This window comes from Bos indicus x Bos taurus, chromosome 15, assembly GCF_003369695.1.
Source record: "Bos indicus x Bos taurus breed Angus x Brahman F1 hybrid chromosome 15, Bos_hybrid_MaternalHap_v2.0, whole genome shotgun sequence".
In the NCBI taxonomy this organism is placed as follows: Eukaryota; Metazoa; Chordata; class Mammalia; order Artiodactyla; family Bovidae; genus Bos; species Bos indicus x Bos taurus.
In genome coordinates, this window is record NC_040090.1 from 76,315,363 (window position 1) to 76,338,800 (window position 23,438).

Here is a 23,438-nt window from a genome sequence, read left to right on the forward strand (position 1 = left end):
TATCTTGTTTCTAAGAAGCAATTTTGCACTTGAATCATCTATGATCTCATTGTGCTCTTGGGTTCCTATATGGTGTCAGTCTTATAAATTTTGTATAAATTATTTATGCAGACTTTTCTTTTCTTTTTTTCTTATTCAGTTTTTACATACTTCTCAAAATCCTCCAGGTGGATGGTTTCCCTTCTTTCTACATCATTTGCTTGTTAAGATTTTCTTCCTTAGTATTTACAAAATTAAGTTTTTACTCAGTATTCAGAAAATACTTTATAATCACTTTATGGTTAAGTCTGTTGTAACTTTTTTATCTCTTTTGAATTAGATTCTCATTATACAGTAGAACTAATATTTTAGATAAAAATCAGAGAACAGTCTTGAAATCCTCTTTATATCCAGTCACTAAGCAGGCTTTCTTTAAGAGTGAGATCTTAGAACAATTATGAAAATGAGAAAATGGGAAGACCAAAATGATCTGATTGTTAAGTGAGCTCAGCCATAGAAGGTCTAAACACTGTGATTTATTTATGTCTGACACCGTCCTTGTGAGAGGATGGGGGTGCCTCTTTCCTTCCCGGTTGCTCTATGGTGCCTGTAGGATAGGCTTGGAGCCTTGCTCAGACTGGAAGTACTTTCATATCCCTGGAGTCCACAGCTGCATCTTGTAGCCATGCTTAGACGCCTGCCTGCAGCTTGTCATATTCTTTGCAGCTCAGGGCCAGGGCATGCCAACACCTTCTGAGAAGCCAGGGGCTGCTAGCTGGGGAATGATAACAGCAGGGTTCTCTTCCCCTCAGGTTATGTTCAGGATGAAGGGGAAGAGTGACTGTAACAGTGAAAAAATCAGCCTGTCTTGACATAGACATTCGTTGCTATTTGACACATTTCTTAAAAATATTGGAAAATCTGAATTTCACTGCTGGGGAATAGGGAAGAATAAAAAACCCAGAGAAGAAGCATTATTCAGTGTAAATGGAAAAGAAAGTTGTAATTGCTCTAGAAAGTTTATTTCTTGCCAGGCAACTGATTCAGAAGCATAGAGTTCTAAGATCATTTAATAACACTCAAAACTTATTTTATGATGAAAATGTCAGTGTCACCCTTCTGTTGACCTCGGTCCATTTTTCTTCCATGTAGATTTTTCACACTGCCCCAGACCCCAGCATCCCTCTTCCTCAGCCTCAGTCTCGATCCGGATCCCGGAGGACGCGTGCAATCTGCCTCTCCTCTGGCTCCCGGAAGCCCAGGGGGAGGTATACTCCGTGTTTGGCAGAACCCGACAGTAAGTGTCCCACCCTCAGGGAGATGCCGTCTTTGTTAATTCAGCTGTATCCCACCTTATGGGCAATTAGGTAGAAAGAGGAAATGTCCTTACTGACGCTGTCTCCCAACACCAGCACTCTCCACCACATTTAAATGTTCTCCGTCAGGATAGATCTTGGACAAGCCAATTCATTCCTGCTGCAAAGGGAAAAAAAAAAGTAGTTTTTGCTCAGTGCCCTTTCCTGTAGCTGTGATTAAGTACATCCGGTGCTACTTTGTAGCAGCTTTTATCCTGTTGTCAAAGTGGTCGGGAAGAAAGCCGGGGAGCCTGGCCCAAGCAGGCATTTTCTTTCTTTCTTTCCTTCACATTATGTTCTTAAAGCATCATCTCTCAGGTATCAAAGTGTCTGAAAGAGAGAGAAAGGAAATAAAAAGAGATTCTGCACCACACATTATCCCTAACTTATTATTCTGAGCCAAGCCCCACCATAAGATGGGTGGCAGCTTCAGCTCAAAGCATGAGTTCAACTTTGGCCATTTTTGTTGTATTTTGTACACCCAGCCCTCTCCGTCCACCCTCAGTTTTCCCCACAATTGCTGTTTAGATACAGTATTTGAATATTCCCTTACTGTTTCTCTCATGTTTTTTCTTACACCATAACTTTTAGAAACATTAAAAAATACACCCAGTTAAACATCAAGTTTTCTTATGTTGGTATATTCTTAGTAGGGAAAGGAAAGAAATCCTTCCTATTTTCTTCCACAAGCTTTCCTTTTAAAAATTGTAAAAAAAAAAAAAAAATTGATAAAAATAAAAATTGTGGAGCTGCTGACATTTAATAGCACCTTTTCTACCAGGAGGACCCAGACACATGGTAACTCAGAATCACCTAGGATCAGAAAAGTAGAAGGCAGGAATATGTCTCAGTATTCCCCCTTTCCATTGATTTCTTATATCATCAAGGCATCTTGCCTCTCCTACTGGTGAGTCCTATTTCAGAAGCACATTTTGTCTGATTTCAAGTCAGCCCCACTGATGCTTCAAGAAGCAACATGATTTCATAGGGACACATAGACAGCCTCCCTTGAATAGTGTAGTTCAGGTGAATGTTTTAAAGCCTTTCTGCACAACTGAGGACAGTTCTCTAAGCCAGGTCTGGCACTGCAGTGGGGTCAGGTGGCTGCAGAGCATTTGGGAGGTTGAGATCAGAAGGGCCCCATCCTTGACTCTCCTGTCTCTGCCTGGCCTGCCCAGGCGATTCCTACAGCAGCAGCCCTGACAGCACACCCATGGGGAGCATCGAGTCCCTCTCCTCTCACTCCTCTGAGCAGAACAGCACCACGAAGCCTGCCTCCTGCCAGCCCAGGGAGAAGTCCACCGGGATCCCTTGGATTGCGTCCCCATCGCCCAGCAACGGACAGAAGAGTCTTGGTCTCTGGACCACGAGTCCCGAGTCAAGTTCTCGAGAAGATGCAACCAAAACGGACGCAGAATCAGACTGCCAGAGCGTCACCTCCGTCACCAGTCCCGGGGACGCGTCTCCACCCATCGACCTGGCCAAGAAGGGGCCCTATGGGCTCTCAGGACTGAAAAGAGCCTCGGCTTCCTCCCTCAGATCCGTCTCTGCAGCCGAAGGTAAGCCAGGATTGAGCTTGGGCTAATGTCGTGTCTCTGCGTCGCCTCCCGGCTTGTGGAGCCTGATGACTCAGGAGGGAGGCGTGAACAGCAAGGCCACAAACGCTGCTTCTCTGCTTTGTCCCTGAGCTGGGAGCTTTAAACCTCCTGTGTGCTGCGGCATTTTTCCTGGACCTCTCCCTCTCTGAGTGGTGATGTATTTGCAATTACTTCCGATTGTGATCTCCTCCCCTGAAAGACGGATTGCTGGGCTCGGAGAACATTCTGTGCCTTCTCATTTGGACACAGAGACAACGGCTTCCTTTTGTTACGCCTGTGGACTGTGTTATTGCTATTATTTTGTCTAACAGCACCTCGCCTGTTTTCTTGGGCTTTCTTTTCAGGAAACAAGAGCTACAGTGGATCCATTCAAAGCTTAACTTCCATAGGTTCCAAAGAGACACCCAAAGCCGCACCAAACCCAGACCTGCCTCCAAAAATGTGCAGGAGGTTAAGGCTGGACACCGCCTCCAGCAACGGCTACCAGCGCCCCGGCTCCGTGTAAGTGTCAGGGTGTTTGTTTGGAGTTTTCTGTGTCTCCCGTGGGTACACAGGGCTTGAGCGTGTGCAAAAGAACCCTCGGGGTTCCCACAGCCAAACACTCATCCGTAGAGTGGGTACCACCAACTTCTGTAGGACCCTGTCTTCTTCTGCAAGTGGTGTGAACGTTCGCACACACTTCAGGCACTTTCCTTGGAAGCAGGCTTTCTTTTAAGGACGTGAAAGCCTCTGTATAATATAGTGGTTTGGAGTCTGGAAACTAAACACCCACCACTCCGCTATTGGACTGCCCGTATCCTCAGTCCTACCTCTTCGTTAGAAATACGGCTGTTTTCTAGCCGGGGTGATCTCCTCTCCTCTCCATTTGTCTCCCCAACCTGAGTACTCACTGATTCAAACAACTCCTGGAGAACAGGGAGCAGGAAAGGCAAGAGAGTGTGCTTCTAAGAGCAGGATGCGACCCTGAAGTGGAAAGGCCAGGAGGGTGGGGTGTGTAGACAAGAGCAGTGAGGGCGCAGATGGGAGAAGGCAGGGAGCGGGGTAAATTCCGAAGCAGAATCCAAAGAAGGACATTCTTCCTCCTTTTCCTCTTACGTTTCTGACTTTCGCTGAGCTGTTCCAGATGCTGCAGGAGCTATTACTGAGCATCCTTGTACATGTTATTAAGGACCACAGTGTCCTCCTGCAGGAGGCAGAATGAACGTTGTTTTAAAGATGAGGAGAACTCATCCTGGGAAGTCAGGGAGCCAGTCCACACTCACTCAGCTAGTAAGTGGCGGAGCCAGGATTCTAACCCGGGGTTCTCCAGCTTAGTCTGTGCTGTTCCTCTTATGCCATGCCCAGTTGTAATGTGGCGGTGTTGCTGACCTTTTAATTCTTCACTGAAAGTCCGGTAAGACATTTCACTAAGCCTGTTTCCATAGGAACAACATCTTACATTCATTCATTCATCCCATTACCAAGAACCTTTGGTTTCAGAGTGAGTTTCACATATGTTCTATCTCATGGTTGGAAATCCAGCTCCCACAATATTAGCCAGATTTTGTGTAAGTTTGTTTATTCCCTGGTGTGCACAGTTCTATCCCTTAAGGGAAATGAGTTTTAAGCCAAATGTGTAAAAGGAGATGAGAAAATATAAACTTTATTCTTTGTGAGGGAAAGAGAAGAGCTTCTATTTTGTGATTTACTGATAAAATAGAACTTAAATTGTAGACAGTGTTTGTTCTACGTTAGATGTAAAATGATCCTGCAGATTATCAAATGACTCAGTTCTGGGAGAAGGGTTTGTCAATTCAAGAAATAAGGTAGGTTTTAAATATTTAGTTCATTAAAATGTCATTCAAAGAAATATATATTCTCTTCTAGTAAAAATATAGGAACTTATCTAATTAACTAGGTTGCATTGGTTTTAATTCTTTTCATTCTACACTATAGTCTCACTTTTCATGTAGTAGCCTTTCCTTTGTCATGCTTTGAAACAAGATTTGAATCCACAAATTTACTTATTGGTCATTTTTTCAGAGTTCTCTCTTTTCACTTTATAGGAAGTATGTTCAAGTATTTTAAAAATAACATGAAACAGTTTTTGAATTTGTTTTGTCTTAACTATGAGAATACAAAGCAGCTCTTGTTTTGTCTTGTGGATGTGACTCTTCCCTTGTGGCTCCATGGAGTCAATAGCAGGACTTCCAGAAGTGGAGTGGGGAGATAAAAGGTTCCTTTTCTTCTGCTCCCCCAGTTTTCTGAGGTGCAGAAAATGCAGACAGTGCAATCCCCAGAGGAAGTAGATACAGGTACTACTGTATCTACTGGTACATCTACTGTATACATCTGGTACTCAGTGAACTAGAAACTAGATCTAAAACTTACTTCTGTATTAAAACAGTTAAAATTCAGTTCATATTTTGGGGACAATTTTTAACTCATTTTTTTGTTTGGTTAACTGCTAACTCTGAATTTCGCTTTGAGCTGCGTGATTCTCTAATGGATTTTAATGAAACTTGCATTTTGAAATTATTTTTCAGTGTGGCAGCAAAGGCCCAACTGTTTGAAAACGTTGGTTCAGTTAAGCCAGTTTCTTCTGGGCGGTAAGTTCTCAACTTCCCAGTAAAAAAACATGAAATAGTGGTGACGTGGTTTTGTGTGGACGCGGCAGGTCATCTCTGACTGCTCTGCCCCTCACTTCTGCAAATGGTCAAATTCACATCTGCTGTATCTTGACAAGGGAATAAATGGTCATGACCATATATATAGCAGTTAGCATCTCAGGGTGTTACTGCAGTACCTTGTTTGTTAAAACCTTCACAAAGGAAGAGTTCTAAACAAGCAGGTTTTCTAAAAGACAATTTGCAATAACTCTTTGTACACCAAAGACTTTTTTGATGACAGTTTGTGGAAATTATTCAAATGTATATTTGGTCTTGTAAAATTTAATGTATTTTTTTTTTCTGTAAGAAGCTTCATGAACAGGCACCAAAACTGCGTACTTTTTTAACTTGTAATTTTGTATGATATTGGGGTATAGCCAATTAACAAACAATGCTGTGATAGTTTCTGGTGAACAGCAAAGGGGATCAGCCATATATACACGTGTCCATTCTCCCCCAAACCCCTTCCCATCCAGGCTGCCACATAACACTGAGCAGAGTTCCCTGTGCTGTACAGTAGGTCCTTGTTGATTGTTCATTTTAAATATACCAATGTATCCATGTCCATCCCAACTCCCTCACTGTCCCTTCCTCCTCCTCCTCCCACCAGCAACCATAGGTTTCATTCTCTAAGTCTATTTGTAAGTAAGTTCCTTTGTGTAATTTCTTTTTCGAGTCCACGTATAACAGATGCCATACCATACTTTCCCTTCTCTGGCTCGCTGACTTCACTCAGTGTGACAGTCTCTAGGTCCAGACTGTGCTCATTCTTAGTGGCCTGTGGTTCTGGGGAGCTGATTACTCCAGGTGGCGCTGGGGTTTGAGTACTCTGCCTCATTCAGGGTTTCCAGATTTTACCTTCTGCTCCATTGTTAACAGGATATGAATTATTATGTCTTACTACTATTCATTTGCTTGCTTCTAAGGTTCCTGCTTCCTCTCCTCTTAGTACAAATTGATTCTCTCATCTTCGTTAGACTTTGGTTTTAATTTTGAATATGCCTAACTAATGGATTTTTTTTTTTTACCATCAGCAACTAGTGCATGTTGCAAGTATTCAGTAAATGCTTTTTGAAAAGGAATATAAATGGGAACATTGGAAGGACCAACCTAGTTTTTTTTTGGATGTACTCAGGAAATTTTGAGCTTGCCACAACCAATTAACTTAGGCTATGAAGGAAAGGGGTCAAATATGATTAAAGTATTACCATATAGTTCTTTTAGACGTTATTCAGCCATATCATTTTTATTGACCTTATAAAAGTATGTGGACCTTTTCAGCAGTTCTTAAGCACCTACACAATATAAGGCTTGTCCTGCTTACTAGAGACAACAATAAACTTCAAACTCTGTGTTCAAAACCTTAGCGAGCGCACTCGTAAATTAGTGTTTTTAGAGGAGAGCCACTTTGGTGTCTTAAAGTGTCTTAAATTTAAGGTTAATGCCTTGAATTTATATAGCAAATCCCAGCATACTTGCATGTACCTTACCTCTGTCTTCTGCCTTTTTATCAAGGCAGGGTGAAAACTAGGTACTGTGCAGCTCAGAACAAACATTTCCCTGAAGCTATCACCACTGTCAGGCCTTAATATAAGGGATTTAACTTGCTACCTTCTGTCTTGCAAAAATGATTGAATTGCTCCACTAGATGGAGCCCTTTTATTAGGAAACTCTAAACAATCTATTAAGTACTGGCATCAAAGAGATAATCTGTTAAGAGCTTGAAGACAGCAAGGTATTCATGAAATAAATTAGTATGACAGTAAATTAATGAAGCTGTTATACAATAAGTTTACTCACATGTTCAACACTCATCCTATGCATTTAAAACATACTTTTACACTCCAAATACTCTAAATCCACTTCTAATAAGCTGTCAGCATAAATTTAGAGCTCACTCAGTGATACACTGAAGATTAAGTCTTAGTCCGCAGTACTTGTGGACGGTGTCATAGCTTTTCACCTGTCCTTTTACTTAACTGTGTCTGCCTTATGCATTTAGGTAAAATAGTTACCTCTTTAAGCCTTCAAAGGGGAAGCTTAAGTGGCGCATCCCTGTACAGACGGTGTGTGTCCAGTGCCTTTGTTGGAAGAGATGGGTTTGACGTGGACCTGAGTCACCTCTTTTCTCAGGATGTGCTGGCCGCTCTTAGCTTGCTCGGGGGTGTGGCTGGTGCTGGAGGAACCAGAGCCTCTGCAGACTGTGAGTGAAGCTTCTCTTCTGCTCAGTGACCATCACTGCCCTGCCAGGGACTGCAGCTGATCTCACTTTCGTAGAGCAGAAATCCTGATGGTCTGGCCTGACCTGGCTCTGTCCCCTTTAAAGTGAAGTCAGTCAGTCACACCCAACTGTTTGCAACCCCGGGGACTGTAGCCCACCAGGCTCCTCTGTCCATGGGATTTCCCAGGCAAGAATACTGGAGTGGGTTGCCATGTCCTTCTCCAGGGGATCTTCCTGATCCAGGGATCGAACCCAGGTCTCCCACATTGCAGGCAGACTCTTTACCATCTGAGCCACCAGGGAAGCCCTGTACCCTTTAGGGCTTTTCTCTCTCCCTGCATTGGGACCCTTGCCTCTGAGATGTTAATGTAGGTGGGGCCCGGGCTGACTCCCAGCCCATGTCAGCTGCAGACTGAGGCCCAATACGCTGTGTGTGCAGACGCCCATGGCTCTGCTCGGCCACAGCCTCTGGCGCAAGCCCCGTTTGTTCCTCACAGCCGCTCACTGGCCTGACTTCACAGGGTCAGCAGGGTCCACATGGATGCTGTGTGCATGGGCTAGGGTGGGAAGGACCCGTGGTGGAACGGCCACTGTCAGAGGTCTGGGTAGCTCCTGATCCACTGCTGGAGTAGGCGCTCTGCCCCCCCAGGCTCTGCCGGGCACTGGCTCACCTGAGCACCCCACAGTCGAGTCTCTTCCCTAGTCATGGGAGAAGTCCAGAGCTGCACTGGAATGTGGCGATGGAGCGTTAGCTTGGCTTGAGCAAGGAGATCGCAGGAAACCCTGCAACCGCAAGGCTCGACCTCTCTCCTTCCTGCCCTCTCAAGAGGAGTCAGGCTTCCCCCAGTTCCCCAGCCAGCCAGGGTTTTTTCTCCCACTCAAGACCTCAGGACTGGGGTCCCCAGGCTGTGGCTCAGGTGCTCACTTCCTGAACAAGTCTCGGACAAGTCCCCACCCAGGAGCACGAGTTCTGATTCAGATGCTTTTCTTCCCTTCATTACGTGTGTATGTTTCAGCCTGGGTTGTACAGGAGTTCTTCTGCCAGTTTCTGGTTAGTTTTCAGTAAGAATTGTTCCACATGTAGATGTATTTTTGCTGTGTTCATGGAGGAAGATGAGTTCCACATTCTCTTACCCTGTCACCTTGGTCTGAACTCTAGGAAATCCACTTTTTTAATCTGTAAAGTGAAGGTCATGATTCCCTTTTTGACAGATTATGAGCGTGGGAAGCAATGTATTTGAAGTACACAGTCAGCTCTCCATATACTGCCTTTGCAGTATATAATAGCTAATATTGTTATAACTATTATCATTGAAACTACTTAAGGTATTCAAGCCTCTAATTAATATGTATTGGGTATTTGGACATTTATCAGTCACTTGAAACCCTTTTGTACCATTAAATACAACTGAACAACAGAAAATGAGGATATTTCCCTCACTGACCCCCCACAATACCTATTTTGATTTCCTTCTGGGGAACTTAGGGTACTCTTGAATTGTACCTCAAAGAAGGATGAACCAGTAGTGGGTCACAGGGAGACCAGCCATTATGGGAAATACCACAGTTGGGAGATTTTAGTGGATGGTCTTGAGCAACAGAAAAGTAACACCTCTGGATTAACTGCAGGCTCTGGGAGTCATTGAGCAAAGAGCTGATCTAATCAGTGATGCACTCAATCAGATATTGAGGTGGCTTCTCTAGGAGGTTGTTGATGAGAAGAAAACCATTTAGGGTGGAACAGGTGATACTTAAAAGACCTTAATTAGGACATTAACAAAAGCATGATAAACTGTAAGCAGGATTTTATGGATAGAACTAGAGTCAAGCAATTGCTTTGATATTGGGAATGAGAGACAGGTAAAGAAGATTCTAGGTTTTTAAGACTGACTGCAAGAAAGAATGCTAATTTAGCTTCTGAGTTCATCTTGTGTGAGTACACAGAAAGGCAAGGAAAGTTTTAGCCCCGTTGTCTGAGAAGGCTGAGGAGTGCTGAGAGGCAGTGAAAAATCTACAGCTGGAACCAGGAGAGAGTGTAAAGCTTGATGCCCCTTTGAGAGACTTCTGCACAGCAGCCACACTGCATAGATGAAGGTGGGGTTACCCACTGATGGGTGCTAACAAAAGGTCTAGGAGATCATTAGAGGAGGGCACTGGTTTTTACCTCTAAGACCTCACTGGAAACCTTTCAGAAATTGGGTTTAGTGGAGTGGGAGGGGCTGCTCTCTCTGTCAGAGGAACTTTATGTGCCAGACTTGTTAAAATGAAGATTCTTGAATTTGCTTAGACTCTGCACACTGTAGTGTCTGAGACTGAGGCCTAGAGAATATGTATTTTTGACAACTTCCCCAAGTGATCCTTATATATATCAAAACCTTTAAGAGCCATTGGAATAGAGAAAAATGCCATAGTACTAAATGTTTCTCTTAACCTTTAAAATGCTTTCAAGAGGCAAATGGAACTAGGCTCTGTCTCAGCATTACAAAAGCCTATGGAAAACAGGACCCTTAAAGCTTACACCTCTGTCTCAATCAGTTACAGTTGGGCAGTGGGGAAATACACTTTAAAGTAGTATAATTTAGGCAAGGTATACCAATATCTTCTGAAGGTTTAATTGAGAATTACATGCTTGAGAATTAAGAGAATTAATTAATAATTGAGAGCTTGACTCATTATAAGCAATCAAATTTTCTGTTCAGTTCAGTTCAGTTCAGTCACTCAGTCGTGTCCGACTCTTTGCAACCCCATGAATCGCAGCACGCCAGGCCTCCCTGTCCATCACCAACTCCCGGAGTTCACTCAAACTCACGTCCATCGAGTCGGTGATGGCATCCAGCCATCTCATCCTCTGTCGTCCCCTTTTCCTCCTGCCCCCGATCCCTCCCAGCATCAGAGTCTTTTCCAATGAGTCAACTCTTCGCATGAGGTGGCCAGAGTACTGGAGTTTCAGCTTTAACATCATTCCTTCCAAACAGTTACAATAATCTAAAAACAATTTTTTTTTAGAATTACAAAACAACCCTCAGCAGAGTCTTCTCGTCTAGTGAATCTGTCCATTTAAAAGGCTGTAAAGGAACGTCCCTGGTGGTCCAGTGGTTTTGATTGTGCTCCCAATGTAGGGGGCCCAGTTTAATTCCTGGCTAGGCAACTTGATGCCTCAACTAAAATTGAACATCCCACTTGCCACAGCTAAGTCCTAGCACAGCTGAATAAATAAATACAGAATTTAAAATAAATAAATAAAAGGCTGTAGGTCACTGGTTCAGAGCACAGTGACGCATGTAAGACACCCAGGATAGAACACTCATAAGGAAGACAAAGGAAGCCATGGCTAGGAAGAATAGCTTGATTTTTCTGTTTTTAAGAGAATATGAAGAATACTAAAATGCTAAAAAAGTGAATGAAAACCACCACTCATTTCATCCCCTAAGGATAACTGCATTTTGATGCACAGCCATCTAATCTTATCAGTTGACAGTGGTTCTCAAAAGCTTTCGGTCTCAAAACAACTTACACAATTAAAAAACTTACTGAAGATCTCCAAAGAGCTTTTGTTTGTGTGAATTATATCTATTAATATTTGTGGTATTAGAAATTTAAACTGAGAACATTTTTAAATGTTTATGAATTTATTTAAAATAAAAATAAGTTCATATAACTAAAACATAACAATAGCACTGTGTAGATGTGATTATTCACTCTCATTAACAGTCAACTGTTATTGATAGTAGAAATGATTTTCTCAGTGACGTTATCTTGGGATTTTACAGATGACATTTAAGTGGATTCACCAGGTATTCACTAGGTCAGCAATTAGGAGATGTAGGTTTTAGCCTGACTCTGCCATAATGTTAATTTCTCTTGACCTTCATTTCTACATTATAGAGGTTAGGCCAAGGAAATATGTAGATTTCATTTCAAAATCCAAGCTCATTATATGACTGAAATCATCTGGATGATCACAAGACCCCCAGTATATGGGGATCACTGTTTTCTGTAAAACCTAATTAGAAAGTTTATGTGCCTGCCCCCAGGGTCCTAATAGGGTCTCACCTTCCCATTTCTTCCCTCTTCCAAAGGTCATATTTCTAAGACAACATGAGTTGTTTCTCCTCTTCCCCTGAGCTAAGCCACACAGAAGTCTGCTCCTCTGCTGTTCCCATGCACCCCCATGCTACAGTTAGCTCTGTCCCTTAATGATGCTCATTGCCTGGAACTTGAGAACTCACATTATTTTATGTTTCTGCAGATCTCCTAAATATCTGCCATGAAAGTGTCAGTCAGTCATGTCTGACTCACAACCCCATGGTTGTAGCCTTCCAGGCTCTTCTGTTCATGGAATTCTTCAGGCAAGAACACTGGAGGGGGTTGCCATGCCCTTCTCCAGGGGATCTTCCCGACTCAGGGATCAAACCTGGGTCTCCTGCATGGCAGGCAGATTCTTTACCATCTGAGCCACAGGGAAGCCCTAGTATCTGGCATAGTGGAAAGTAAATGGACCCTCATACACGTTCCATTAGCTGTCAGAGCAGTGCCTCTCAGGTCCCACCTGCCCCTCCTTCCAGATTGCCTTGAGTGCACTTAGAGACCCACTCCTCTATAATGAGCACAGAAAAGGACCCACGAAGGTGGTGCTCATGGTGTTCCTCTTATATTGATGCCCAACAAAGTAGACGCTCAACAGAGTTGCTGGGTAAATAGATAAAATATACATTTTAACCTTAAAAGACTTTGTTATTCATGTGTTCAGTTCATTTTTATTAGAGTTGCAATATTCTTTCTTTGACATAGCAGCTTTAACTCTACAAGCTCCCATGAGAGATTAGCTTTGAGGCATCCAACAGTCAGACATCCAAGCCAGAAACAGCTCATTTTTGTTGGCAAAAACCTAAGAAAAGGGTGTGTAACTAATTTTAAAAAATCTCCAACCAATGACCAAGAAGCAAATGTGTGTTTATTGCATTATTTATGAGTATTTATGGCAAATTATCTTGGGCAGTTTAGAGGTCTTGCCAGTGACTAATTTTTCTGTAAAATATTTGCCTTACATCCTAATACTGCTCATGTATGTGTTCTTCTGTAGCTTTATTCATAATAACTACCTACTAATTTATTGAATTTGGCATGTTTTATTTATTAAATTCTCTACTGATGAACACTTAGATTGTTGTGATCTGTTTGTTTTTAGCTTTGCTGTTGTGTATGTTACTTCTTTGCTACCCTTTTGACTATATCTTCTACTCCCTCAGAAGTGCATTCCTGCTCTCTTCAGAAGTGAAATTCTTAGCATACAAAAAATATATGTGAGAGATGGCATGTGTGTGTGTGTGTGTGTATCATTGTTAAGTGGCCCTTCAGAAAACATTGTATCAGTTTTTATGTGAATTTTTTATTTTGCTTATGATTAAGATGAGTATTGTGAATTTCGCACACTGACCATGTCAAACCTGTGTGAGTTCACTCACTGGCCTTAGACAATGTTTAGTATTAGGAATGGGGCTTGTGGACAGATCATCTTCAAAACTATAAGGGAAGAAATGGGCTTTCAGGATAGCGAGCATCATCACCTTACTCTCCAATGCGACAGGAAGCAGGATCCTCAAAATCCTTTTCAAAGGATATTAGAATCTTGTGAACAGAGACTCAATAGGTGACAGTGTTATTTTCACATCTTCTTCAATACACCAAGACAGTAAAAGAAAAAGCATTAGCACCTGGAAAGAAAACTCCACTGTCACAGAATTCTACATTAAATCATCAGAGCTCTGAACTGAGCTGTAACCTGTAGTTACAGATCTCAGTGGAAGAAAATTATAGTTGTTTAAGTCACATGCACAGGCAATTGGAAAGTCGTAACAGATATTACTTTGTGCTGTGTATTTTGACACATTTAATACTATCTGTTCATTTAGTGATATTGTTCTGCGTGTGTTCCCTCACCATCCAATCTCATACAATACTCTAAGCACACTCATATCTGAAATATTATTATAAATTAGTTAGGTTGCCTTTGAAGTATGAGATATATCATTGCAAGAATTACTATATCTTAGACATTTCTATAACTCTGGAATTTGTTTCCTTATGTATCTCTTAATTTATTTTAATGATTCAAGGTAATAAGACAGTATTTATTGGTGGAAATCATTGTTGCTAGAAAATTTGACATTTTAAAAAGTCTACATATTTTTAGAGAAATGGCTCTGCAACTTTCAATTGTATCAGATATCAGATACAATTATTTTTTAATAAATATATCCAGTTTTTATTTGTCAATCATATCTCAATGAAGCTCAGAAAAAAGAACAATCACCTAAGGTTATATTTTTTAAATAACAGTTCCCAACCCCCACTCCCATACCTGAGATTCTAGTGTAAGAAGTCTGAGAGTGGTCCCTGGAAAATGCATTTTTAAAAACTGAATATTCTATAAGTTTCAGGTTTATAGCATAGTGATATAATAGTTTTGTACATTATACTCCATTTAAAGTGATTATGAAATAATGGCTATTTGCCCCTGTGCTGTACAGTGTATCCTTGTTGCTTATTTATTTTATACAAAGTAATTTTTATCTGTTAGTCCCCACCCCTGTTTGACCCCTCTCTGTACCTGTGAGTCTGTTTCTGTTTTGTTATATTCATTTGTTGTTTTTTTTTCCTAAGATTCCATATATAAATGATAGTAAAGAGTATTTTTCTTTTTATGAATATCAGATCAAGATACACCAGATTATATCAGATCAAATGAGTATACTTGACCGGAAGATTTCTATGAAAAACTAACGTTTTTTCTGCGTCAGGTCCTCAGAGTCTCATTATCGGAAGTCTTTGTGACTTGGCGGCACCCTCTCCTTGCCCCTAGACTTTGTCAGCCAACACACCCACGTGCAGCACACACGCGCATGGCTCCTCTGTAGTGTGAAACTCTGTCCTTCTTGGGCTGCGTCCACTTCATCAGCTCTTCTTTTAAACCACGTTTAACTGGAAGTGGGATTGCGTGGGCTGGTGGTCCTTAAATCTGCTTGCTGCAGACTCTCCTAGCCAAGTTCCTGAAAGTACAGCCTGAGACCCACCTCATGTGAAAAAGACTCCGGGGGCAGGGCCATAGTTCTCCTCTCTAACCTTTCTGATCTTCAGTAGCCACTTGGAAACCCTGGTTCAGGTGACTGAGCCTCATTCTGGAAGTATGGAGATAAGATCCAGAGTTTTGTTCCAACAGAGAAATGTAATCATCATGTTACACTGTTGCTTTGAGAGCATGTGAATGCAAATACTGCTGATGCCTCTTTGCAGATCAAGTGTTGGGACCTCAGGCAGGGAGGACAGGGTACCTTGAATCTTTGAAAGGACTCATCATGTAAAAAAAAGAGTCCAGATCAGGAGTCCCCAGCCTCCAGGCCACAGACTGGTACCGGGTGGCAACCCGTCAGGAAGGGCTGCACAGCAGGAGGTGAGCGGTGGGCAACCGAGAGAAGCCCTGTCTATGCCTATGTCTGCTCTCCATTGCTCTCATCATCACCTGAGCTCCATCTCCTAACAGACCGGTGGCGGAAATGTAATGTGCTTGAATCATCCTGAAACTGTTCCTCACCCCCCACCCCCAGTCTGTGGAAAAACTGTCTTCCATGAAGCCAGGCCCTGGTGCTGAAGAGGTTGGAGACCGCAACATCTCCCCGCCCCCCCCACCTTTTTTTTTTTTTTTTAACTCATTCATTCAGCAAATATTTACTGAGTTACTAGTTAGCATCAGGCATTGTTCATAGAGGTTACATTCAAGAACGACAACAGAGTACCATTCAGACTTAAAACCGGGGAATGTGAAAGTTACCTGGGAGCTGTTTAGAGTGTGTTGCAGGGAAGACCTGGCCTTCAGTGAAACTCAGGAGATTTAAGGTAAACTAGAAGGCTAGAGCTGAGTGAAGATGAGGAAGAATCTTAGCTGGCCCTGAGGAGGGAATGGGCTTGGCGTGTTTGCAGAGGAGAAGGCGGGCCAGTGTGACTCAAGCGCAGCAGGTGCACAGAGGCAGGTTCAGGAGCAGCAGGAGAGCCCAGCAGGCGCCTGGTTGGGCACAGCGTGGAGGCCGGAGCTGGGAACCAGTTGACAGGTTGGTTTCAGGGAGATCACGTGATCATCAAAATCTTTCAAACCGCCCTCTGGTTGCTCTGTGTAGAAGGGATGGCAAGGGGACTGGAGAGGAAAGAAATGCGGAGGATTTAGGAAGTTAGGGGGCCGTTCAGTGCGCTGTGGTAGAGATGATATTGGCTCGGATTCTGGTTGAAGTAGAGATGGCGAGGAGGAGTGTAGTCAGGTCATCAGATGCTGCAGAGTAAAAGCGACTTCGCTGATTAGATGACTTGGTTAGCAGCCTCAGAGGATGGCTTTTCAGTGTTAGCTCAGATTGTTTTAAGGAGGTCTCATACAAAACTCGGAAATTCTGGCTCCTGTTAAAAAAAGCCAGAGTATCTGCCTACACAAAGACTGAACTCTCATATGGGAACAGATGTCGGAGATGAGTACTGGCTTCCCTTTTAAAGAGCTGCGTATACTGTGGTTTACAAAGACACGTCTTCATGTCTCCCTGACAGTGAGGCTGTTGTTGGTTCCCCTTTATCATCAGCTTATCCTATTGTTTTTCTTATAGCATGCCCACTTAATTTTCCATACCCTGTAGGCCTTTTAATATGTGGAGCTCACATCTGATACTCTGAAATTAAAGTCGCAAGTAAATACATAATGCTTTAACGTACCTGTGAACCCCTGTGGAGCTGAAAAATAGCCTCTTTAGCAGAATACTAACAAATCCTGGCATTCTTTAAAACTAGATTATTTCATTTCTTCTAAGGCAGGTGGTTACTCTTGGGAGCGTTGCCTGGAAACATGAGAAAGGCTTTGTTTGTGCTATCGGTGTGCTCTGGTTACGTGGGTGTGTGCACTTTGTGAAATGCACTTATGCACGCTTCTGTGTGCACACTGTGTGTATTATGCTTCAATTGTAACTGAAAACTAGAATCATTTTTTAAGAGTAGTGTCCAGTGCAAATATCCTTGAGTGTTGTGGTTTTCACAGATTGCCTCTTGCTCTTTCAGCCAAGCCAAAGCCATGTACTCCTGTAAAGCAGAGCACAGCCATGAGCTTTCCTTCCCACAGGGGGCGCTATTCTCCAACGGTAAGTCCCCCCATTCCCTGCGCTAAGGTTACAGTCATGGAAGGACGAAGGAGCAGTCTAAAGTAGAACAGGAGACTCGGGATCCAGCCCAAGCCCTGCCTTTTGTAGCTGTACAAGTAAACACATCAAATTCCTCTGGAACAGATTTCCTCTCCTGTGTCAGAGAGAGAGAGAGTGAAAGTGTTAGTTCCTCAGCGTGTCCGTCTCTTTTCAACCCCTTCGAGTGTGTAACCCACCAGGCTCCTCCACCCATGGGATTCTCCAGGCAGAAATACTGGAGAGGGTAGGCATTCCCTTCTCCAGGGGATCTTCCCGACCGGTGTGATTGGTTATGTGAATGCAAGAGGCATTTCCAGCTTTACAGGTCCCGTGACATTGTTTTGACAGCTTGAGTATATGCATACAATCTGATGTGGATTTTTACCCATTTGTGTGTGTAATTACTTGAAGCTAATGTTGACTGAGTGATATTTATTAATGTATTTTTATCTTTGCCAGTGTACCCATCAGTGGAACCAGGATGGTTGAAGGCAACTTATGAAGGCAAAACAGGACTCGTCCCAGAAAATTATGTTGTCTTCCTCTAATGCTATTTAGTGGACGGCAGTATCTTCATGGTATCCATGGTAACAAGTAATAAGTGATATGATTTTATCTGACACAGATATGAGGATCAGCCCATTAAAATGAAAAATAATCCATTTCTAGACAGTTTCCAAAGCAGACTATGTACCTCTATTAACGGAAAGGGAAAAAATGTTTAAATTGTTTGCCATTCTTTTTATCTTGGGCTGATTTCTTATTTTGAAATAGCTTATCCCCATCCCTTGCTTTTTTTTTTTTTAATAAGTAACTCTCCACAATGTTTCTCATAACATTTATAAAAATCTCAAATACTGTGTTAAGTACTATATCCCAGAAATTTGGAAACCAGAAATCTGCTTTAAGACTTTAAGACCTGCCCTTTACTGTCTGGTATTCTCTGAGAAACCTTGAAATCATTGCTAAAAAAATGTAATTTAAACTGTTCATTTATTATTTTTTCTTAAAAATATAGTGCTTTTATATATGATTGTTTTGCTGGTCCTAAACATTTCAAGGAAATAAGGGGTTTTTTTTAACATAAGTTTATTTTTATTTGTTTACCAAGTAGATGATAATATTCAAAAGCAATAACATATATGGTGTCTGTAAATGAAACCAAGTTAAGTCATACACTGATTCCGCTGTAAACACTCTGTCCAACGTTCCAGATGCCATCTATGGGCTTAGAGCAGGGATCAGCAAACTACTTCTGCAGAAGCTTAATAGTGAATATTTGGGGCTTGGCAGGACCTGTTGTCTCCATCACACTGTCCATACTACCACTGTAGCGGAAAGCAGTCACAGACAACATGTGAATGGGTGTGACTGTGTACCAATACAGCTTTCTTTCAGGACACTGAAATCTGAAATTGTGAATCTGTCATGCCATAAGATATTAAGCTTCTTTGACTTTTAAAAAATCATTTAAAAATAGAAGTTTATAGCTGATGTGCCACACAAAAGCAGGTGGCAAGCCGGATTTGCCTTATGGGTCATGGTTTGCTGATCACTGGTTTGGAGGATGTTTAAAACTGTCTGTATTACTTTGAGATTTTATGAAATTTTATTCCATTAACATATAAATACTGACAAGTGATATGCACATATCCTCTGCTAGAATCATTATAATGGTATCACAAATGTATAATTACAATAATAGGAAAATGATACAGCTTAAATTCTACTTGTTATTCTGTAAAGTGTCCAAGGATTTTATTGATACCCTTTTGGCTCCAAATGATAAAGATGATGTATTAAGACAGTGGTTGGAACACTATGCCTTCTAAAGTCTATGATTAGTTGAGCCATAATCTTAACATAAAGGTACAGGATTCTTAAATTATTTTGAAATTATTTCATCATCTTTAGCAGGAATAAAATCATATACAATTTTCCATTATGCCTTTCGATTTACAGCCTTTAATAGAAATTTCACTGTATTTATAGAGCATAGAGATAGGTATTTACTGTCCATTTATATATACCATAATTATCTGGTCATATGTTGACCACTTCTTCTATTATTTCTATTTAATAATCCTCATATTATTTCTAACATATCTGCATGTGGCAAAGAGCCTTTCTTCTCAAGATTCCCAAAAACTGGTTCTCCGCCATTGATTGCCACAGCACTGACCCCTTTGGCCACAGTATTGTACATGCTACTTCAAAGTTCTTCACTGTATAGACACTCAGGTATTGACTATAACAGTTCTTTTTACATGATATTGATTTGTAATCGCCATCTCTTCTACTTTAAGTTAATGTTTCTAGAGTTAATAGGTTAAATTATATACATACACATACACAACTATGCCTTGGAGCATTTATGCTTTTAAAATTTTAAATGGAATAGTGGATTAGGATTTAAAGGTAAAGAGAATAACAGTAGGCAGAATTACAACCAGAAATAAATATCAGCATGGAAATAAAGAAGTTGAAAATATTTAATGTTGTAAAAATTAGTAATATAATGAAAAAATCTGGTACATTTGTCTCCTTTTTTTTTTTCTTTTTTACCTGCTACTGTTGACTTTTGTACACTATGATTATGTGTCGCTAGAGCTTCTTGACCTCTAGATCCTTGATGGTCCTTAGTAATTGCATTGCTGACATCCTGACTGCCCTCTGCTGGAACAGAGGTAGTCTCCCTAGGGGACCAGGCCCTTCATCCACAACACCCTCAGTTTAACCACCCTTGGTAGCATCTGGCATCCTGCTAAATTAGAGCCTCTTAAGGCAAATTGATTTTCTTTCAAAGACCAACTTGACTCTGAAAAGTGATTCAGAGTCCTACTTCACTTGCTGCTGCAGAGAGAAATCTCAACCTTCATTTTCCTTTAACACGGGCCAGCGTGTTCCTGCCTCTGAGTCGTCTATGAGCTAATTCTACAGATGCTCAGTGAGGAATTAAACCTTTTGCTCTAAAAGTCATGGGCATGAAGCCCCTCTCCTTCCTCATGGTGAGTCATATATTGTGACAGTGCTTGATATGGTCCCTTTTTTGAAACAAGCTGCAAAAGTGCTTGTTCCAATTGTGCTTTTGTTTGAAGTTTTAATCTCACAGATTTGTGAGAATGGTTCTTTTCCCTTTACATTGATTATGTGTGGAAGCAAGTCATGGCCCTATGCTAGCGCTCAAATGAAGTTGCTTTGCCCTAGAAATGTTTCCAACAGATAAAAGTATTTATGAACATTGAGAAAACCAGGGCATGTGCTCTGATCACGTGGAATATTCATTTCACCAGAAGGTACATGTCAGTCACTACAAGAAGATCACATTTGAAATGACAACAGTGTTTCAGTAATGAAACCATAGCCTTTCAGAGACTTCATGAAGATACCACAGAACTGCCACATCCACACCTTGGAAACAGGCCAGGTGGGCACCCTAATCACTGCTGACAGTGGGACAAGGAGGGTGAGACTGATGAGTCCAAGTCAGTCAGCTCACCTGTTAGATGAAGATATCCTTGAGTACAAAACCTTGCTGTGTTTCACAGGTGACTCTTGTACCATATCTGCCGGCTTATAAGCAGTAGTCGGTTAAGTGAAGGCTTTTTGTTTTGTGTAAATGCCTGAGCAGTGAAATGATCTCTGTATCGCTCTGAAGTCTGTGAGGCATGAGGAAGTACCATTTCTCCTTGTTTGACGGGAGTGGTTTTACCCTTGTATGCGCTCTCTGTGCCTCACACTGTGAATGGGTATAACCAGGCATCCCAGCAGTGGCTCACCTGATGGCTGTTCCAGGAAGGGTAGAGATTTTTTTTTTTCAAAGCACCTTCCAAACTTTCCAGGTTCTCAAATAGGAAAAGAAGGCAAAGAGACAAAGTGATTCGGGGATTATTTCCTGTTCTGTGGTAATAGCTTTTACTTAGTGTGGCATGCCCCCTAAAAATCCATCATGATGTCAGGAAACTGAATCTGCTCTGCAGTCATGGGAAATAAAACCTGCTAGCCTCCTCACTCCTGGCCTTCTTCGGGTCTGTGCGTGTCTGATGTGCAGGGTCTTAATCACAAGGATGCTGGTTTACAAGGGTCCCTCAGAGCCTTTCTTCAAACCCCTTCCATCTTTAGTATGCCTCCCCCAGATAGATATTTGGCATGCCTTAATCAGCAGTTAGAACCCCTTCTCAATCTGTACTTTGTTGACTGAAGTTAGAGGTGGACTCATTTCAGAACAGGTTTTGTTCTTTAGTTTTACAATGCATTTGTAATTTGCAACTGTTTCTATGACCTAACATCACTGAGTTAGACCCCAAAGTCATGTCATTTGCTAAAGGAAAAAAGTAGAGACTTAATTACTGTCCGGAAGTTATTTTCTTCTTTAGTATAAGTTTCCCACTTTGAGTAGATATTGCTGTTAACTTTTGCCTCCTACCCTGTTTGCTTACCTTCCAAAATCAAAACACTTTTCCCAGAGAATTATTAGCCTATTGAATAGACTTCTGAATAATCTGTATCCTGCCTGTCTCCTGTTAATCCTCAGACACAATTCAGGTATTTGTCAACGACTCTCACACCTCTTCACCACATTCACTGTGTCCATTTGTTGTCACCAGTATCTCCCTCCCCCAAATCTATATGGTAGTAACCTTGGACAAATTCACATTTATGAATGGCATGGACTTTTAGAGGATCAGATCAATAAATAGGATTTTTCACTTTTTTTTTTGGACTGTTGCATTCACTGTTCTAAACAAGAAATCTCAAGTACATGGACAGCACTCACAGCAAGCCATAGGCAGAAAACTGATTACATGTTCTCGACCAAAGTTTAGAAGTCATTGTGTGACTTAGGGAGTCTAACAGGTCATCCTCAATCCGTGGTGTTCACAGGAGAGATGCCACGTTCAGAGGTTGGACATTCTTTCTTTGGTGCCATAGGGAGAAATGGAGTCTCTGTGTTTTCTGAAGAGTCTCAAAAGGCAGTGCCGTTTACAAGGATCACAAACACACATATCCTCCACCATCCACGATGGTCACGTCCAGGGCCACGTGAGGACCTCCGGTGTTGGAGGAGGTGCCTACCCCACCTTAGTTAGATGATCACTTTCTCCCCTTTGTACCATTTCTTGACAAGGTTTCCCATGGTCTTTACCCTTCCAGAGCCCAACTTTGCCTTGAATCCATTGTCTCTTAGATGAATAGTGTGCATTGTTTTTTATATGCAGAATGTTGGAGATTGTATGTCTGCCTCTGTATCTTCAGTCATGATTTATGCTTAACAGCTGAGAAGTCATCACAAATTGAGGGCTGTGATTTCAAGAGTCTTTTTGAACTCTAAGCTGAAGCCTTTACAATAAATTGGGAGTGTGGCAGGGAAGATGACTTTTTTTTGTTTTTTGTTTTTTTTTTTAATTCAAATCCTATTTATATACTATTAAATTTGAGGTACTATAGTTTATATAAAAGTTGAATATTTAGATGATATATTTCAGTATTAGGAATTTGTCTGAAGCCATTATTAACATAACAAATTAAATAATAAATATGAAAATGATTGTCAGTAAATTATCATATTGAATTTTTTGTTTATTTTGTAGTGTCTTGTATTTATCTGCACTTTGTGTGTATATATATATATATATATACACACACACACATATATATACAAACATGTAAATAACTTCATGTTATTCCTTATCTGAATTGCCACAATTTCTTTAATGTATGTTTACACTGTATTTTAAATTACTTTAAAAATAAACTATGTTTAGCACATTTTAATTTAGTCTTTGTATTTGAAAACCCACCATGTTAGAGGGCAGCTGTCTTAGATTCATATAGAGAAAAATCAAAGTTTCAGGTATGTGAATGGTCATTTTGGGTATGGCTGAATGGAAAAATCATAACGGAATTGATAACTTTTTCCTGATAATTGGATCCTTTCCTGAGCAACTGTAATGTTGGTACTTACTAGTAATGCAGGTACAGGATTTCCCTGGTGACACAGTGGATAAGAATCTGTCTGCCGATAGAGAGGACATAGGTTCAATCCCTGGTCCCGGAAGATTCCAGGTGACTCTGAGCAACTAAGCCTGTGCACTCTAGAGTGTGTGTTCCTCAACAAGAGAAGCCATCTCCATGAGAAGCCCACGAACCACAACAAGACTAGCCCCTGCTTCCTGCAAATAAAGAAAGCCCATGGACAGCAACAAAGACTCAGGGCAACCATAAATAAAAATAAATAAAAATTTTTAAAGTAATAATAATGCAGATGTCTGCAGGAAAAAGAAGCAAATAAATCATAAACAAATTATCAAAAAAAAAAAAAAACAGGTATGTAGGCTTACCTGAAATAAATACATGAAAGTTCACAAGTGTACTCTGAAAGAAGAGCATGCGTGCTCAGTCATGTCCGACTCTTTGTGACCCTATGGACT

At 41.3% G+C, this 23,438-nt stretch overlaps 1 protein-coding gene across 2 annotated transcripts in view; it reads left to right on the forward strand.

Annotated features, from left to right (window-relative positions):
• The window catches only part of ARHGAP42 (Rho GTPase activating protein 42), a 349,920-nt gene extending 327,139 nt beyond the window's left edge, over positions 1–22,781 (forward strand). For both annotated transcript variants that reach the window (XM_027563908.1, XM_027563909.1), the window contains 6 exons: positions 1,132–1,276; positions 2,513–2,893; positions 3,277–3,433; positions 5,458–5,520; positions 16,889–16,968; positions 17,467–22,781. In XM_027563908.1, coding sequence (XP_027419709.1) covers positions 1,132–1,276; positions 2,513–2,893; positions 3,277–3,433; positions 5,458–5,520; positions 16,889–16,968; positions 17,467–17,555 — 915 coding nt within the window. In that variant the 3' untranslated portion in view covers positions 17,556–22,781. The remainder of the gene's footprint in view (positions 1–1,131; positions 1,277–2,512; positions 2,894–3,276; positions 3,434–5,457; positions 5,521–16,888; positions 16,969–17,466) is intronic.
• Positions 22,782–23,438: the final 657 nt, after the last annotated feature.